The sequence below is a fragment of the Peromyscus maniculatus genome, chromosome 18, assembly GCF_049852395.1.
Source record: "Peromyscus maniculatus bairdii isolate BWxNUB_F1_BW_parent chromosome 18, HU_Pman_BW_mat_3.1, whole genome shotgun sequence".
Taxonomy (NCBI): Eukaryota; Metazoa; Chordata; class Mammalia; order Rodentia; family Cricetidae; genus Peromyscus; species Peromyscus maniculatus.
This window is the reverse complement of record NC_134869.1, coordinates 41,252,300-41,268,714: the sequence shown is the minus strand read 5'-3', so window position 1 is coordinate 41,268,714 and position 16,415 is coordinate 41,252,300. Positions and strand designations below refer to the sequence as shown.

Sequence of the window (16,415 nt, the reverse complement as noted above, 5' to 3'; positions counted from 1 at the left end):
GTCTCAGTGCCAGGTGCTCTAGAGCTGCCCTCGGAGTGATGGGTGTAAATAGCACGATGGCTCCTGGCTGCCCTGGTCCGTGGCAAGAGTCAACCAGCCTGCTGGGCACCACGAACACCAGCTGTGGCCCAGCTAACTTAAGTGAAAAGACTCAAGTTTCTCCAGTCAAAGTGACACAGCCATGACACACTGTTCCCGGGTTGTCTTTGATCTGATGTCTCTGCTGCCAATAGGGCCCGGTCAGGAGGGCCTGTGTCTTGGATGGTTCACACTGTCCTGGAGCCAGGGAGAATGTTAAGACTGTACATTTCACCTCATTATAAAGCACCCTGGGAAAGGCAGGTCAGAGAAGGGAAAGATCTGAGCAGTGGCATTGGCTATGAGGGATTCATGAACAGAGATGACCTAAGGCTGTTGAACTTTGATTTTTTTTTCTGTGTGTGTGTGTGTGTGTGTGTGTGTGTGTGTGTGTGTGTGTGTTTGGGGGGGGTGTTGTATGTACTTGTTCGTGTGTACACATCTGTGCGGAGAAAGGAGGATTGCACTGGGTGTCTTTTCTCAATCAGCCTCTCCATCTTCATTTAATTTAGTTATTATGTGGGTGTTTGGCCCACATGCATGTCCGTGCACCGTGTATATGCCGTGCCTGCGAAGGCCGGAGGTGGTGATGAATGCCTTGGGACTGGAGTTACAGATGATTGTGAATCTCCACATGGGTGCTTGTCGGTCCCTGAACATTTTCCTACCTGCTCTCTTGGGGAGGAATTTTATCCCTTTCCTAGTATCCATAACAGCTCAATAAACCCTTTACTTAAGAGGTCTCCATTTAATACGCCCCACCTGACCCATGTCTTTAGGACTAGCTAGCTGGTCTCTAGCTCTGACCCATCGAAGGGTTCTTGCGGGGAGTAGTGAGGAATGAGGAAGTATCAGATAGAAATATAGACAGAGACGATGAGAAAGACAGAGACACAGGACAGCTTCGGGAGGGTCTTGGGTCAATACCCAGTTGCCCTGGGTTTAATCATGATGGGCTTTTTACACATCAGCAAGGGGAGGAACAAAAGATATCTTCCTCTCAAGGTCGAGGTGTAAAGTATCAACAAGTGTAGACCCTTCAAAACACCTGGTAACCACACCTTTGGCCAAGTCATCCCATATGCAGCCCTGCTGGGCAAAGCAAGCTCAGACTTTCTGACCTTGAGTAAGGCCTTACTAGGGAGCCTCTGTGGGCCCCCACAGGTGCTGGGAAGTAAACCTGGGTCCTCTGGAAGAGCAAGCAGTGCTGTTAACCACTGAGCCATCTCTCCCGCTCCCATCTTCATTCATTCATTCATTCATTCATTCATCCATCCATCCATCCATCCATCCATCCATCCATCCATCCATCCATTCATTCACTCACTCACTGATTTATCTATCTATCTATCTATCTATCTATCTATCTATCTATCTATCTATCTATCTATCTATCTATCTGAGGCAGGTTATTTCTGACTGAACCTGAAGCTCATTGATTTCCCTATGCTGACTGGCCAGGAATTCCCTGTCTCTGTGTATGGGTTTGTGATCTCAAGGAGGCCAGAGGTATTGGACGCCCAAGGAGCTAGAGTAAAAGGCAGTTGTGAGCCTTCCAATATGAGGGCTGGGAACCAAACTTGGGTCCTCTGCAAGAGCAGTCCATGTTCTGCCTTAGCCTCTGAGCCATACTCTCAAGCCTCACTCCCAGCTTTTTTTGTAGGTCAATGAGGATGCAAAGTCATGCTCACAGGCTTGTGTTGCAGGCATGTCCACCAATAGAACTACCTGGTGTGCAAGCTTCTGCATTTTCTTATTCTCTCTTTCTATACTTACACCGCTGCCAGCAATCGAGGTCTGTAGGAAGCTGCTGTCGTCTCAATAATAGAATCGCAAACCCAAAATAACAAGGAGGGCCGTGCTGCCAAGTGTACAGAGAGAGCAATGGGGAGTGCGGGAGGCTGTGGTGAACCAGGGGATGGTGGCCTCAACAGGTCTTCTGAAATCAGATGCATGCTCTGGGCCACAGGTTAACTCACGGCAGCACACAGTTGTGTGGCTGTGTCTCTGATGGCCACACAACGCGGCTTTGCTTAGTTAGGAAGACAAACAACACCAACCAGTGAAGAAAAGACAGCAAAACAAGACCAAATCCAGGTGGAGCAGAATCGCCTTGAATCCCTCTCTTGCCACACTTTGCTTCACAGGAACTTCCACTTCTGGGGTCCTCCAGTAGAAAGCCCTGGCTGTAGTCCTCTTTCTTAGTTTGGATTTTTATTGCCGTGGAGAGACACCATCACCACAGCAACTCTTATAGGGAAAACATTTAACCGGGGTGACTTGCTTACAGTTTCAGAGGTCTAGTCCATTATTATCATGGCGGGGGTGGTGTTGGGATGGGCATAGCGGCATGCAGGCAGATGTGGTGCTGGAGTTGTAGCTGAGAGTCCTCCATCTTGGGCAACAGAGAGTAGAAAAAGATACTGGGTGGTATCCTGAGCATAGGAAACCTCAAAGCCTGCCCCCACAGTGACATACTTTCTCCAACGAGGCCACACCCACTCCAATGAAGCCACACCTCCTAATAGTGCCACTCCCTATGAGATTATGGGGGCCAATGACATTCAAACTACCATACCCTCCTATATACTAATGACAAATGGACTATGAAAGAAATCAGGGAAACACCACCTTTCACAATAGCCACAAATAATATAAAAATGTCTTGGGGTAACTCTAATCAAGCAAGCAAAAGACTTGTATAGTAATTTAAGTCACTGAAGATGTCGGAAGATGGAAATATTTCCCATGCTCAAGGACTGATAAGATTCACATAGTAAAAATGACCATCCTACCAAAAGCAGTCTACAGATTCAATGCAATCCCCATCAAAATTCCAACACAATTCTTCACAGATCTTGAAAGGACAATTTTCAGCATCATATAGAAGAACAGAAAGCCCAGGATAGCTAAAACAATCTTGAATACTAAAACAAGTATTGGAGATATCATCATTCCTGTCCTCAAAATTGCACAGAGCTACAGCAATAAAACAGCATGGTATTGGCACAAAAACAGACACATTCATAAACAGAATCAAATTGAAAACCCAGACATAAATCCACATACCTACAGACATGTAATTTTTGATGAAGAAGCCAGAAAGACACACTGGAAGAAAGACAGTGTCTTTAACAAATGGTGCTAGTCAAACTGGATGTTACATGTAGAAGGATCCACATAGATCCATACTTATCACCCTGCAAAAAAATTCAACTCCTAATGGATCAAAGACCTCAACATAAAATCACATTCACTGAACCTGATAGAATAGAAAGTGGGGAATCACCTTGAACTCATTGGCACAGGAAAAGATTTCCTGAACAGAACACTGTTAGTACAGGCACTAAGATCAACAATAAGTGGGACCTCGTGAAACTGAAAAGCTTCTGTAAGACAAAGAACGCTGCCAGCAGGACAAAGTGGGAAAGGATCTTCACCATCCGCACATCCAATGGAGGGCTGATTTCCAAAACACATAAAGAACTCAAAACAAGAAGAACTGAATATCAAGAAAACAAATAACCCAATAAAAATGAGGTACAAATCAAAACAGAGAATTCTCAAAAGACGAAACTCAACTAGTGGAGAAACACTTAAAGAAATTTCAACATCCTTAGTCATCCAGGGAAATGCAAATCAAAACGACTCTGAGATTCCATCTTACAGCTGTCAGAATGGCTAAGGTCAATAACACAAGTGACAGCTCATGCTGCCGAGGCTATGGAGTAAGGGGAACACTCATCTATTGCTGGTGGGAGCTTGAACTTGTACAGCCACTGTGGAAATCAGTGTGGCAGTTCCAGGAAGATGGGAATGGATCTGCCTCAAGATCCAGCTAGACCACTCTTGGGCTTATACCCAAAGGACGTTTCATCTGACCACAAAGGCACTTGCTCAACCATGTTTGTTGCTGCCAGAAATGCTGCTGTGTTAAGAGTCGGAGGGGATGGAGACCATCCAGGAGACAAGACCTTCTAAACACAACAGGACTGGTACACAGGACCTGAAGATGGAAACAAGCTAGATGCCCCTCGACAGATGAATGGATAAAGAAAATGTGGCACATCTACACAATGGAATATTACTCAGCCATTAAAAAAATGAAATTGCTGGGCGGTGGTGGCACACGCCTTTAATCCTAGCACTTGGGAGGCAGAACCAGGCGGATCTCTGTGAGTTCCAGGCCAGCCTGGGCTACAGAGTGAGTTCCAGGAAAGGCACAAAGCTACACAGAGAAACCCTGTCTCAAAAACAAACAAACAAAAATGCTAGTGCAATGGTGGTACAAAGTTTGGAGTAACCAACCAATATCTGACTTGACTTGACTCATCAATAAGGATCCCATACCCAACACTGCTTGGGAGACCAAGAACTTGAGACTAGATAGCCCAGGGACCTAGGGTAAAACCAAATACTACTGTTCTAAAGGAATAGAGCAATAAAATGACCCTTAATGACATTCCACTATGCTCATAGATCAGTGCACTGCCCAGACATCATCAGAGGTGCTTCCTCCTGCAGCAGATGGGAACAAATACAGAGACCCACAGCCACACATTATGCATTGAGAGAGAGACCTTGGAAGACTCATCCCTAAAAGGGATGTCTATCAAATCCCTCCCTTCAGGGTTCAGGGGACCCTGTAGAAGAGAAGGTGGAAAAAGTGTAAGAGCCAGAGGGGATGGAGGACACCAGGGAAACAAGGCCCTCTAAATCAACAGGACCAATGCCCATATGAACTCAGAGACTGAGGCGGCACACACAGGGCCTGCACAAGTCTATATCAGTTGGGGTCCTAGAGCTAAAAGGAGAAGTAGATACATGGCCCCCATCCCTACCCCAGAAGCTGTATCCAATTGATAATGAAAATTTAGTTTTCTCCAAGGGAGTCTCACCAGGAAACACAGTACTCTCAAGTGTAGGCTGCATGCGCCGCAGTAGATAGTCAACAGAAATGAACTGGAGGTTCCTTGTCTCATAGTGTCATGTCGGGGCATTTTTTTTTCATTATTTTTTATTTTATTTTTATTTATTTACTAGATTTATTTATGCAGCATGTGCACGCACTGCCTGCAGAGGCCAGAAGAGGGCATCAGATCACTGGAACCAGAGTCACAGACAGTTGTGAGCTGCCCTGTGGGTGCTGGGAATTAAACCCAGGTCCTCTGGAAGAGCAGCCAGTGCTCTTAACCACTGAACCATCTTATTTTTATTTTATTCATTCATTCATTCATTCATTCATTCATTCATTCATTCATTCATTCATTCATTTATTTTCTTCCTTATTTTTAAACCCTACAGATCCTTTTATGGCTTCCAGTTTAGTGTTTTTATGGGATTCCTGAGTGAGTGAATGAGGGTTCACTGTGTCAATATGTCAGGGGCTTAATCCTGTGACTCTTAGGAGAAGATCTTCCTAAATGAAAGAGATCAGAATCCCAGAGACAAAGGGGACTCTGAAGCACAGATAATCGTAGTGAGAGGAGAAGACCGTGATGGCTCCTCGGAGCACCAGTCAGAGTCATGCCTCTTGGTCACACAGGACAATCTGAGGTCCCCAACCTTTCCCTTCAACACTCATGATGGCTAATAAAGGCTGTGAAACCTTCGAGACAGCAGCCCATTCTGTAGATAAGAACCTGATGGTTGGAAGGACATGTATCTGTTCAACTTCCTGCCGGACTCCTTGCCCTCTTCTTTTTCAAGGTTTTGTTGTTGTTTGCTTGTTTGGGTTTGGATTTTAGAGGTAAGATCTTGTGTTCACATGCAGATTAGGTTAACATGCCACCAGGAAAAGCCTGTTCTTGGATTGGTCAAACCCTGAAGACTAAGCCACGGAGACATAAGACTGCTTGTCTGACAGGTGGAATTTTCTAGAGCTCAGGAGGTGAAAAATCGGGCACAAGAGAATAAATCCTTTATTTTTGCAGCCCTGACCCTGCAGGGTAAAGACTCATTTTAGAATGGAAAAATCTCCTCATCTGGGCTCGGTGGGCGAGTCGTAGTTCAGTTTTCAGCGTGAGAAGAAAACGGGAGGCCATCTCAAAATGTGAAGAAATATTGAGGAGCTTAAATAATCCTCATGAATAAAGGTGGAGAAGAGGGGCCCAGGAATAGACAAATGAACCCCTTCCCATTTCTCCATAAAATTATTTTTCAGTGCGTAGTTGATAACTTCGGGTTTAAGAGTGAAAATTGATTATACTTCAAAGACAGCTAAGTAGAAACCTAACTTGTATTTGAGGGAATAGATCGAGCCAAAGAGAAGATGTGTGTGTGTGTGTGTGTGTGTGTGTGTGTGTGTGTGTGTGTGTGTGTGTGTGTATGGGGGGGCTTACATTGAAGCACTCAAGAAAAGTGTGTAAAGACAATGATGTCTGGGAAAGGGTCATTCTGGCCTTTTAGAAACACAGGGGGGCTTGAGCCCATCGTCTGTCTGTCTGGGATGCTTTGGGGATTACAGTCCTTTCTTGGGAGTTGATGGTGTGGGTCAGCATAGAGGACCATGCATGTGCAGCATCTCCTCTAATAACATACCATGTTAGTCCTTCAAGAAAAGCCTGTTAAGGTAGGGGTCATTGCTTTTTGCCCCTTCAGAGGCCCACTGAGATTTGAGCTTTTGTGTGAATGTGGTCACTAGAACACAGCACATCAGGACTCTGTAGTGGGGGAAGGAATAAGACGTTCCTGCCGGCTTCTGTAACGGCCGGGAGAGGACCATGGCTCTTGCCATTGGCCCCCAGAGACAAAAAGCTGCTCACCTCTGTGACTGAAAACTGTTTTGGGAGGATCCAGAGATGTCCCCAAGGCTGAGGAGGTTTGGCATAAACCTGTGATTAGCCGCCTTGAAGCATCCTCCAGAATTTGGTGCAAATCATTAGCAGATTCAAGGCCCTCCTGTGGCACATCGAGGGCGTGTGGGGTTCTTGAGCAGCTAAGCCTGGCTAGGTGAGCTCAGGAAACGCCTCTGTTTTCATCTTTAAAGTGGAGCTGATGGTCTGTCAGTCTCATAGGACTCCTTGAAGGATTGTGAACTCTCATGTGGACTTCAGATCTGGCTGCATGGGGCACCGAGACAGCAAACCCGTGGTCGCTGTTAGAGTTTCTTGCTTCTGAAGCCACATGTCAAGCTTCGTTACAGGACAGGTAGAAAAGATGGCACTCGGAAAGGCAGAGCCCTTTCAAAGCTGGGAGCTTGCAAAACATAACCTAAGAGCTTCTGAAAGGAAGTTGGCAAGAGTCTGTTGTCATCGTGCGGCCATGGACCCTATAGTATCCACACTGCTCCAATCTCCTACTGGTCCCACGCTGTGACACAATTGTAGTGTTTTTGCTTAAGACTGTGTATGAGTTCAGTAGATCCAAACCATGTCATCCTTTGGTGGGGTAGCCTTTGGCTGTGTGGATTTCATACCCTCTTAGAATCAGTCTTCTCTGACCATGTCATCCTTTGGTGGGGTAGCCCTTGGCTGTGCGGATCTCATATCCTCTTTGATTCGGTCTTCTCTGGAGTCCAACATGAAGGAGCGGAAGCGGCAGGTTTGAGATGGTGGATACCGTCAGCACACATGCACCTCTTACAGCAAGGCTGGAAGCATGGGGGGTTGGGTGTGTTAGATTCCTGTACCGGTCATTACCAGTGTCTCATAGTGTGAACACCATGACAGGAAGTAAGCAACAGAGTTGGAAAGGGAAGCTATTATAACCTGGAAAGAGGGACAGATTAGAGTCACTGGAGGAGCTAGACCGGGGAAAAGGGCGGAGGAAAGATGTATGAGAATAAAGAGGAAGAGAAGGAAAAGGAAGACCAGATGGTAGACATAGTTAATTGAAGAGAAAGGGAGCTTTCCGACACAGAGGAAGTTCAAGAGTTAGGGAAAGATGCTAATAATAGTTATCGGAAGCGGGAGTGAGGTGGTCAGGAAGATCCAGTTAAATAACTATAAGTGGAAGGGCCTCTGGGCATGGCATGGTCTAGCCTTGTCTCTATGGCTAAAGGAAGAGAGGTATGGGAGGAAACAGGAAAGAAACGGGACCCTTTGTGTCTGGGCCTTTGCTTCTAGGGGATTGGACTATGATCTGTATGGTCCTTTCCAAAGCTAATCATGTATGGATGTATAAGCCATGTACATTTATATGGGATCCCTTATTTGGTTATGAGAATTCATTTTGGGCCACACAACTTGCGTGAAAGCCCCTTTGCGCTAGCTAGACGATGTGGTTGTGTTCGAGGTTTGCAGGATCATAATGCCCTTCAGAGTTCTAAGTAGCTTGTACAGTAGGATCATGTTGCTAAACACTGGCCAGCTCCTGGAGGGGTGTCCCCGGGCTGGTGAGCTAGAACCAGGTCCTGGGGCGCTGTGGCATTCCCTTAGGGGATTCTTCAGGGTGCTCACTGTTAAACTCCAGGATGTCGGTTTCTTTCGTGTCCAAGCTTTCCATTAAGAACAGGACATCAGGAGAGACCCTAGGACCAGCCCCAGGATGGGTGACGCTGGTCTCTGAGGATGTTTCTGTGTCAAGTAAGAGGGCAGGCCTGGGGTTCACAGGATCTGGACCTAAGTTTCCCAGGGAGGTGTGCCGCGAGTCCCGTAACTCCGGAAGGCTCCACCTTTGTGGGAATCTGTCATCATCCAGGTCTTCCTCAAACTTGAACAAGTCTCTTTCGGTACTGGTTGAAACAGTCTGGGGCCTGGGGTCCCCGGGTGGCGTCGCCTTCCCTGAGAGGTCTACCTGCCGTTTAGTCCTGCTTGGCTGCACCCCAGTGAACTCGAGGCTCAGGATGGAGGTAGCAGAGTCTTGGTGATGGCTGTCTGACGAGGTCCCGGGGGCTTCAGCCGCTGTGATCAGGACCTCGGGGACCCGGGGCATTTTGGTAGGGGAGGCCCTCACACTGGACTGCGGGGTCAGGCTCTGCAAGGTGCTGGTGCGGCTGGTCTCCCTGATGGTGGACAGTTCTCCCATGCTGGAATGCAGTTTAGGGCTGCCCTCTCGGGATTGGGGTTGCTTCCGGGTGGGTGAGGCTCGCTGGGGGTTTCGGGAGGGCACGTCCAGCAGATCCCGAGCTGGGCTCGGGGGGAAGAACATGGAGCTGTCGCTGGCCTGCCTGCCGAAAGTCCTCCTCCTGGGGCTGCCGGGGTGCTCGTGGGTACTCAGGAAGCGCTTGACCCTCCTCATCACCGAGGGCCGGTGGCCCTGCTTCTCATAGTTCCATAGCCAGTCCTCCGCGGGGAACTCGGACCCGGACAGCCTGCAGCACAGGACAAAAGACAGAGAGCAGCTGTAGGACTAACTTGTGGGTGGGTCCCAAAGAGAAGAGGCGGGTCACGGCAACTGCTATGAACACGTCCAAAATGATAACCGAGGGATGTAAAAGGCAGGAGTGTATGAACGCATGTTCCATTAAGGACGAAGTGATGACATCATCGTATATCTAGTAGCCTCTAGGAAATTCCACTGAATTCCTCCCAACCCCCCCCCCCTTATCTCTAGGAGCTGCATTCCAAGATCTCCAGTGGATTCCCAGATAGTACCAGACCATAGATGGCAATGCCTTTTCCATCTTAGCTAAACATGTACTACACACGTGGCTATAACTTGATTTCTTTAGAGACAGTCTCATGGATTCCAGGGTTGCCTCAAACTTTACCTAGGATGATTTGAACTTCTGATCCTTTTATCTGCACTGTCTGTTTCAAGATTACAGGCACATGCCACCATACTTGGCTCTGCGGCTGTAACTTGTTTTAAAATTAGTTTCATTATTGCTATGTGTCTCTCTGTGTGGTGCCTGTGTGTGAGTGTGCCACGTGCTTGGAGAATGACCTCTGGTGAGGAGTCGGTTCTCTCCCTCGCCTGTGGAGTCCAGGGATCCAACTCAGGTCATCAGGCTTGTGTGGTAAGTGTTTTTTTTTTAATCAGCTGAGCCATCTTGCCCACCCGGCCATACCTTTTGCAGCCTCAAGCGTGACAGCGAAACCAGCGTGGGTTATTTTTCCATTCTTTTTTTTTTTTTTTTGGTTTTTCGAGACAGGGTTTCTCTGTGTAGATTTGCGCCTTTCCTGGAACTCACTTGGTAGCCCAGGCTGGCCTCGAACTCACAAAGATCCGCCTGCCTCTGCCTCCCGAGTGCTGGGATTAAAGGCGTGCGCCACCACCGCCCGGCTATTTTTCCATTCTTAACAATATCATGAGTAGAAGATTCGTTCTTGCCCGTGTGAATAAACTTGGTATATTTTTTTCATTAATCAAAAGCTTTCATTTTTTTTTTTTCACTTAAGGGATACAATTTACACCTTCTCTTAGACATAAGCCAAACACTGCCAACATCACTGCTCTTGTGTTTAGGCAGATTAATAAGTTAAGGGATCCTTGAACACAAGCATTTGGGATGCCATGCCCGTTGGTCTGATGACGGAGCTGGCTAGTAAGTGAGGCGCAGGTAGACGGGCTGGACAAAGGGCTGATTCACAGCCCCGGCGAGACCAAACGTGATGGCTCAGGATATCCTCACACTGTTCAGAGCGGCATGCAATTTAAAATCTGCGAATTGTTTGTCTCTGCAGCCTTCCGTTTCGTATTTTTGGACGATGGTTGACTCTGTGTAACTGCAGTTTGTGGAAGTAAAATAGTAGATCGGCGGGGCTTTTCGTACACTTAGAAAAGAATGAAAGTGGGAGATAATAACACCACAGTGTTACGATGAAAATAGTTTTATACATATGGATTCCCTCCCAGAGTGTTGGTGACCTTCCGGGGTTCCCAGACCACACTCTGAAGATTACTGATCTAGAAACTTGAGTGTTAGGATACACTGTACAAAATGTTGCGTTCTTTTGTTTTTATTGGAGTTGAAGTAAAGACGGATGTCCCCTCCCTCTAGAAAAAATAATGGGACATAGCTAAACTCAAGAGACTGGGAGGATGGGTGAGATGTCTCAGTGAACAGAGTTCACTGCATAAGCCTGGCAATGTGACTATGACCCCAAGAACCTAAGCAAAAGTGAAAGAGAAAACAGACGCTACAAAGTTGCCTTCTGACCTCCAGACTTGTGCTGCTGCATATGCGCCTTGGGGTGCCCCCCTCCCCCACTAAATGCAAAAGGGGGGGCGCACGTGTGCGCACACACACACACACACACACACACACACACACACACACAAAACAGCTAATGCTCATTTCACTATCACAATAATGATGTCAGTTCATGTTGCTACTGTTACCAACACTTCACAGACAGGTTCTCAGGGGTCCGGGAGATTCATTACTACGCCTGCCACCCTGGTATCAAAGGACACACTAGAGCCCGGAACAGGATGGCGAGTAACATGCAGACCTCAGAAGGAATTGAGACATGTCTGGGAAAAGCTTGACATTTCTGCCACTCAGGTAGGGCTGGGGGGGGAGAGGTCAGCACACCATGGGAAGGAGATGTGGAGGTGAGGCGGGCTCTCTCTGTGGTTGGGGTCTCCCCGGGAGGTTTGAAGGATTTGCCATGGCTAAGGATTTCCCACTGAAATGCTGACATTTAAGAAGCAGGACGATGAGTCTACCCTTTTTAACCTCCTCCAAGGCTTAAATAAAACAAGCCCATGTGGCCGTGAGGTCTACTCCTGCCTCAGGTTCCAGGGTTGTCCCACATCTCTGTCAACTTCAGCCTTCATGGGGGTTCCAAGAGCACCTCAAACACTTGCCCTGAAATGCCAGTTGCTCATGCTGGCTTAAGGAGCAACCATTCCCTCCTGTGCCAGTCTGGGGTAGGCAATGACATCCACGGTGACAAGATGTCTCATGCCAGGTGCATTTTCCGTGACAGGGAGGAAAAGGCTGATAGAATGCAGGCGGGACCCGACAAGTGCAAAGCAGACTGCCGAAGAAGACGTGTCCCCGTGTTTATGAATAAAAGATGGATGAAATGATCACCTAGCTAAATGTCCCGGGATGGTGCTGGATTACAACCTCACGCTGTTATTCCGAAGCCCCAGCAGTGTCCTTGGCTACCGGATCGTCTCCTGACCCTCCCTCCAGAGCCGGTGCGGATCCTGTTACATGGCCTTGGGAGATGCAGACTCATGCTTCGGTGGCCCCAGTGACCCCGCTCACTGGGTTTCATTAGGTCAGCTCGCAGGACCTAATTAGTCACGCTTCACAGCCATCTACGTAGCTGGGGAGGACACAGAGGAGCCACAAGCACGGTTGCTCACTGGGACTGCCACACTGGAGGTGCTGGGGACATGAGGTCAAGCTGGCACTTTCTCTTTATAGGACAGGCACATGCCCTCTGCTTGGGACATTGACTATTTATTTCGGGTTGTTTCCCTTAACTGCACCTAAGGTACCTTACCTGGTAACAGGGACATGGTCTTCTAGGGGGGAAAATGCCATGTGTATTAATATTATTTTAAAACTTTGTGACTCAAAAGGAAAAACAAACAAACAAACAAACAAACAAACAAACTGGGCCAGCAAGATGGTCCAGTGGATAAAGGCGTTTGCTGCCTGTCTGGAGGACCTGGGTTCTGGAACCTACATGGTAGGAGAGGGCAGGTATTGGTAACTTATCCTCTGACTTCCACATATACATAAAGGCCTGTGTATGCTCAACACACACACACACACACACACACACACACACACACACCACAGGCAAACACACAAACACAAACACACACACACCACACACACACACACACACACAAACAAACACAAACACAAACACACACAGAGGCAAACACACACAAACACACACACACACACACACACACACACACCACACACACACCACACACACCAAATAAGTGCAAAAAAGGGAAAAAGCTCCAGCTGTGCACTGGCGGGGTGGTGACGTATACTCGCCTACGGCAAGCACAGTAAGCCCCTGAGTCAGACTGGAGAAAATGAAACCAGCCATGAGCAGATCGGGAAAAGCTCAGCGAACTGACCCATGCTGGGGAGGCCCGCCAAGGAGACCCCTTTGTATTTCCCTGCCTCATAAGACGGCAGTGTGGACACACGAGGTTCAGCTGCTAAATTTACCGAGCCTCTACTGTGAACGATTTGCTGTATCCTATACCTTATTACTTACAATGTTAAAGGAGGGAGAGGGCATGCATATAAATGCCTACATTTGAAATCAAGTTTCCGTGCTGGCAAAATTTTCTGCAAAGGGTTAGAACTGCCGTGATGAAGCAGGGATGGAACATTCCATGCGAAAGCAGTGGCTCCCAAGTAAGGTAGCGAGAATTGGCGTGCTTTTGAGTTGGTGTGAAGTGGGATGGTGTTGGTCATGGCTGGGATGATAGTCTTGGGGTATGTTGTGAGGGTTTGGACTTTGCCCTCCAGGCTGAAACTATGTGGTTTTGGCATTGCCTGCATGGGAAAGGCTATGTGAACAGCAATGTTGATGAATGCATACGGTAGGAAACATGTCTTGGAAATGTCCCACACTTCCAGCCTGAAGATGGACCTTTGGAAGGACAGTTGGGGTGTCACATATTTCGTGATGATGTAATGAGAGGTGTCCTCAAGGTCTTTGGGCCAGGACAGAGCAGAGCATAACTCTCTAGCATTATGGAATGAATAACCTTTCTGTTGAGTGCTGGCATCAAAGACGGTTGCTGAACCGGAAGCCTGTCCTCCTTTCTCTTAAGGGTCGTGGTTTTCCATGTTCTCATTTCTGGTATGTAGAGACTCAGTTTAAGAACAGAATGCCCTGAAGATGAAAGCATCTTCAAAGTCTTTGTATTCAAAGATACAAAGTCCCGTGTACTTTAGGCTGCCCTTCATCTCACTACGGAGAGGCATCAAACTGAACCTCTGCCTCCACCTCCCGAGTACCGGGGTTATACCACCACAGCTGGTTGGTGTCGGGTTGGGGATCGAGCATACCTGTACTCCTATTTAATTTTTAAAGTGTATTTTTAGTCCACGCCAGAGGCGCAGATGTAGCGCACCTAAACAATCATAGCCGGAGCACTACAGGACAGGACGGGAGCACTCTCATGACATTACCTCGTGTTAGGGATGGCCAGCTGAAACAGTTTCAGAACTCATTTGGACCGAGACAGATGAGTAATCAGAGGCAGGAGGACACTGACAGAAGGTGCCACGGAACCACCGGTTTCCAGCGGTGGAGAGGGAGAGCGGTTCGTTCCAACAGTGGGACAGATGACTCACTCTGAGCGCTTGACCGTCAGGTTGCCGCTGCCCAGGCTGACACCAGCTGTGCCAGGTCCTGGAGACTCCTATGACTCTCCGGGACTTAGCATCACACATGGTAAAAGCAATAGGGGTGACATTTTCCCTGCCTTCCATGTGGCTTGGGAGATGAAAAGGGGGTGGCACGTGCCAGAGAGCTTTGAAGCACAGGAACCCTGAAAAGGATGCTGCCCATCACTGGCGACTCTCCGAAGCAGTCCCCGGGTGCCCGAGCAAGTGATAACGCTTGCTTGCTGGAAAAGCCCTTTTTCATCTTTGAAAGAGTTCTTTAAAAACCGTCACGGCAACTGGGAGCTTCCCCAGACAGTTGAAAAGCTTAGATAGGATGACTTAGCAGCTATTCAACAGTAAGGCCGGGGCACTGGGGGTGTGTGAAGAGGATGTACAAGGGCTGGCAGGAGCTGGGAAATTCAGGGAAGCCAGGGCTGACAACAGGACCGGAGTTCTGGATGGAGACGGCATTGCTCTGCCCTGGCCCTTCAGTATTTTTTCTGTGCCATTTGTTAGACACTGCTAACTCTGCAAGTCACCCATACACCAATGCAGGGCACATGGGGATGAGAAGGGTTGTGCCATGCAGCCTGCTTTTGAAAGAGAGAGGGAGGGTAGGAGCGGAAGCATGCACCAAGGCGGAGGGATGTCTCAGCTGGAGCTGCTTTCATATCCAATGTTGAAAAAATAATAACCAAACCCAGCATTTCCAAGCATCTGTCGAACACCCACAAGACCGTCAGCCCCAGAGCTAAGGGCGTGAGCAGTGGGGGCTGTTAAGAAGCCTGCGCAGGGTGCAGAACAATCTTCATCCCCTCCGTTGCTATAACAAGGGAGAGGCAAGAGCCTGGCTCCCAAAGACCACAGCACAGTGCTTCCTTCTTAGGGCACATCTGATATATAAAGACCAAAATAGCCTTGGCAAGTGACTTGGAAGGTAGGTGTGTGTGTGTGTGTGTGTGTGTGTGTGTGTGTGTGTGTGTGTGTGTGTGTGTGTTGGTTTTTCAAAGCTACTCTGTCCTAATGGGTAATGACGTAATTGATTACAGAGCTTCGGGAAGATGGAAGGCAAGCCCCACCATGCTGGCTGTTCTTTGTTCCACTTTTGAAGTGGTGTTTTGGCAATTTGAATTCAAATAATAAAAAGTCATCTTAACATAACTGAAATCAGGCGCTTAGGAGAATGATACTTGATATGGTGAGTTCTATTTTTTTTTTTTCATGTCAGCTTTATTGTTTTAAAACTGGAGTGCTCTCGGGCTGGAGAAATGGCTTAGAGGTTAAGAGCACTGGCTGCTCTTCCAGAGGTCCTGAGTTCAATTCCCAGCAACCACATGGTGGCTCACAACCATCTGTAATAAGGTCTGGTGCCCTCTTCTGGTCATACATGCTGTATATATAATAAATAAATAAAAAATCTTTAAATTAAAACAAACAAACAAAAAAACTGGAGTGCTCTCAAGGTTGGGTGTCTACACTGGCTAGAGCTGGTGATTTGCCTGAGAACCTATCAGGGCAGAGGCATGTGCAGACGATCAGTTAGACACGGGCCCAGAGGTACTGGACCCATTAGAGTAGAACACTCTTGTTTTTAACCTTGCTCATGGTGGAATGGCAGTCCAAGCTGCAACCACAGATTCACAAATGGACAAGAAACTCTCACTCTGAGCTGGGAGGCCAGGGGCTAAGGATGATGTGGAAATTTCAATGACTAGAATATTGTGACCACCCAGACTCCCCTCTGCTCCATTCTGGCAAACAGTTCCTAGGAGCAGAGCATGTTGGGAGGAGGCATTTAGGTTGGAACTCGAACCTTGACCTTCCCACCATCTCTTTGTGGCCAATTTGAGACTTCAGGCCAAGAGTTATGACAAATTTGGTCTACCACACCTTTCCCGAGGCATATCTAATTTCACCCTACCACCTACAATACAGCCAAGTCCTCTTCCTGAGCACTACTGTATCCTGTAGATGTTCTCTTGGAAGAGATAATTAAGCCATGCACACCTCTGATAGCATTTAAAGGTAAGAACTGAGCAGCAAGGTGACCCTATGTTGGCAGACCGAGAATCCCCATCTCTAAAATGATGAACTTAATGCACATTCATCTTCTCCTTCTTGCCTC

At 47.7% G+C, this 16,415-nt stretch overlaps 1 protein-coding gene and 1 long non-coding RNA gene across 4 annotated transcripts in view; one reads left to right on the top strand and one right to left on the bottom strand.

Annotated features, from left to right (window-relative positions):
* LOC143269166 (uncharacterized) overlaps positions 1–15,627 on the top strand; it is a 280,184-nt gene extending 264,557 nt beyond the window's left edge. The window contains exon 3 of the long non-coding RNA XR_013045562.1: positions 15,578–15,627. This is a non-coding gene — a long non-coding RNA (uncharacterized LOC143269166). The remainder of the gene's footprint in view (positions 1–15,577) is intronic.
* The window catches only part of Best3 (bestrophin 3), a 49,353-nt gene continuing 38,914 nt past the window's right edge, over positions 5,977–16,415 (bottom strand). For 2 of the 3 annotated variants that reach the window (XM_076553958.1, XM_076553957.1), the window contains one exon: positions 5,977–9,331. In XM_076553958.1, the coding sequence (XP_076410073.1) occupies positions 8,419–9,331 (913 nt within the window). In that variant the 3' untranslated portion in view covers positions 5,977–8,418. The remainder of the gene's footprint in view (positions 9,332–16,415) is intronic. The other variant, XR_013045561.1, reaches the window with a different exon arrangement.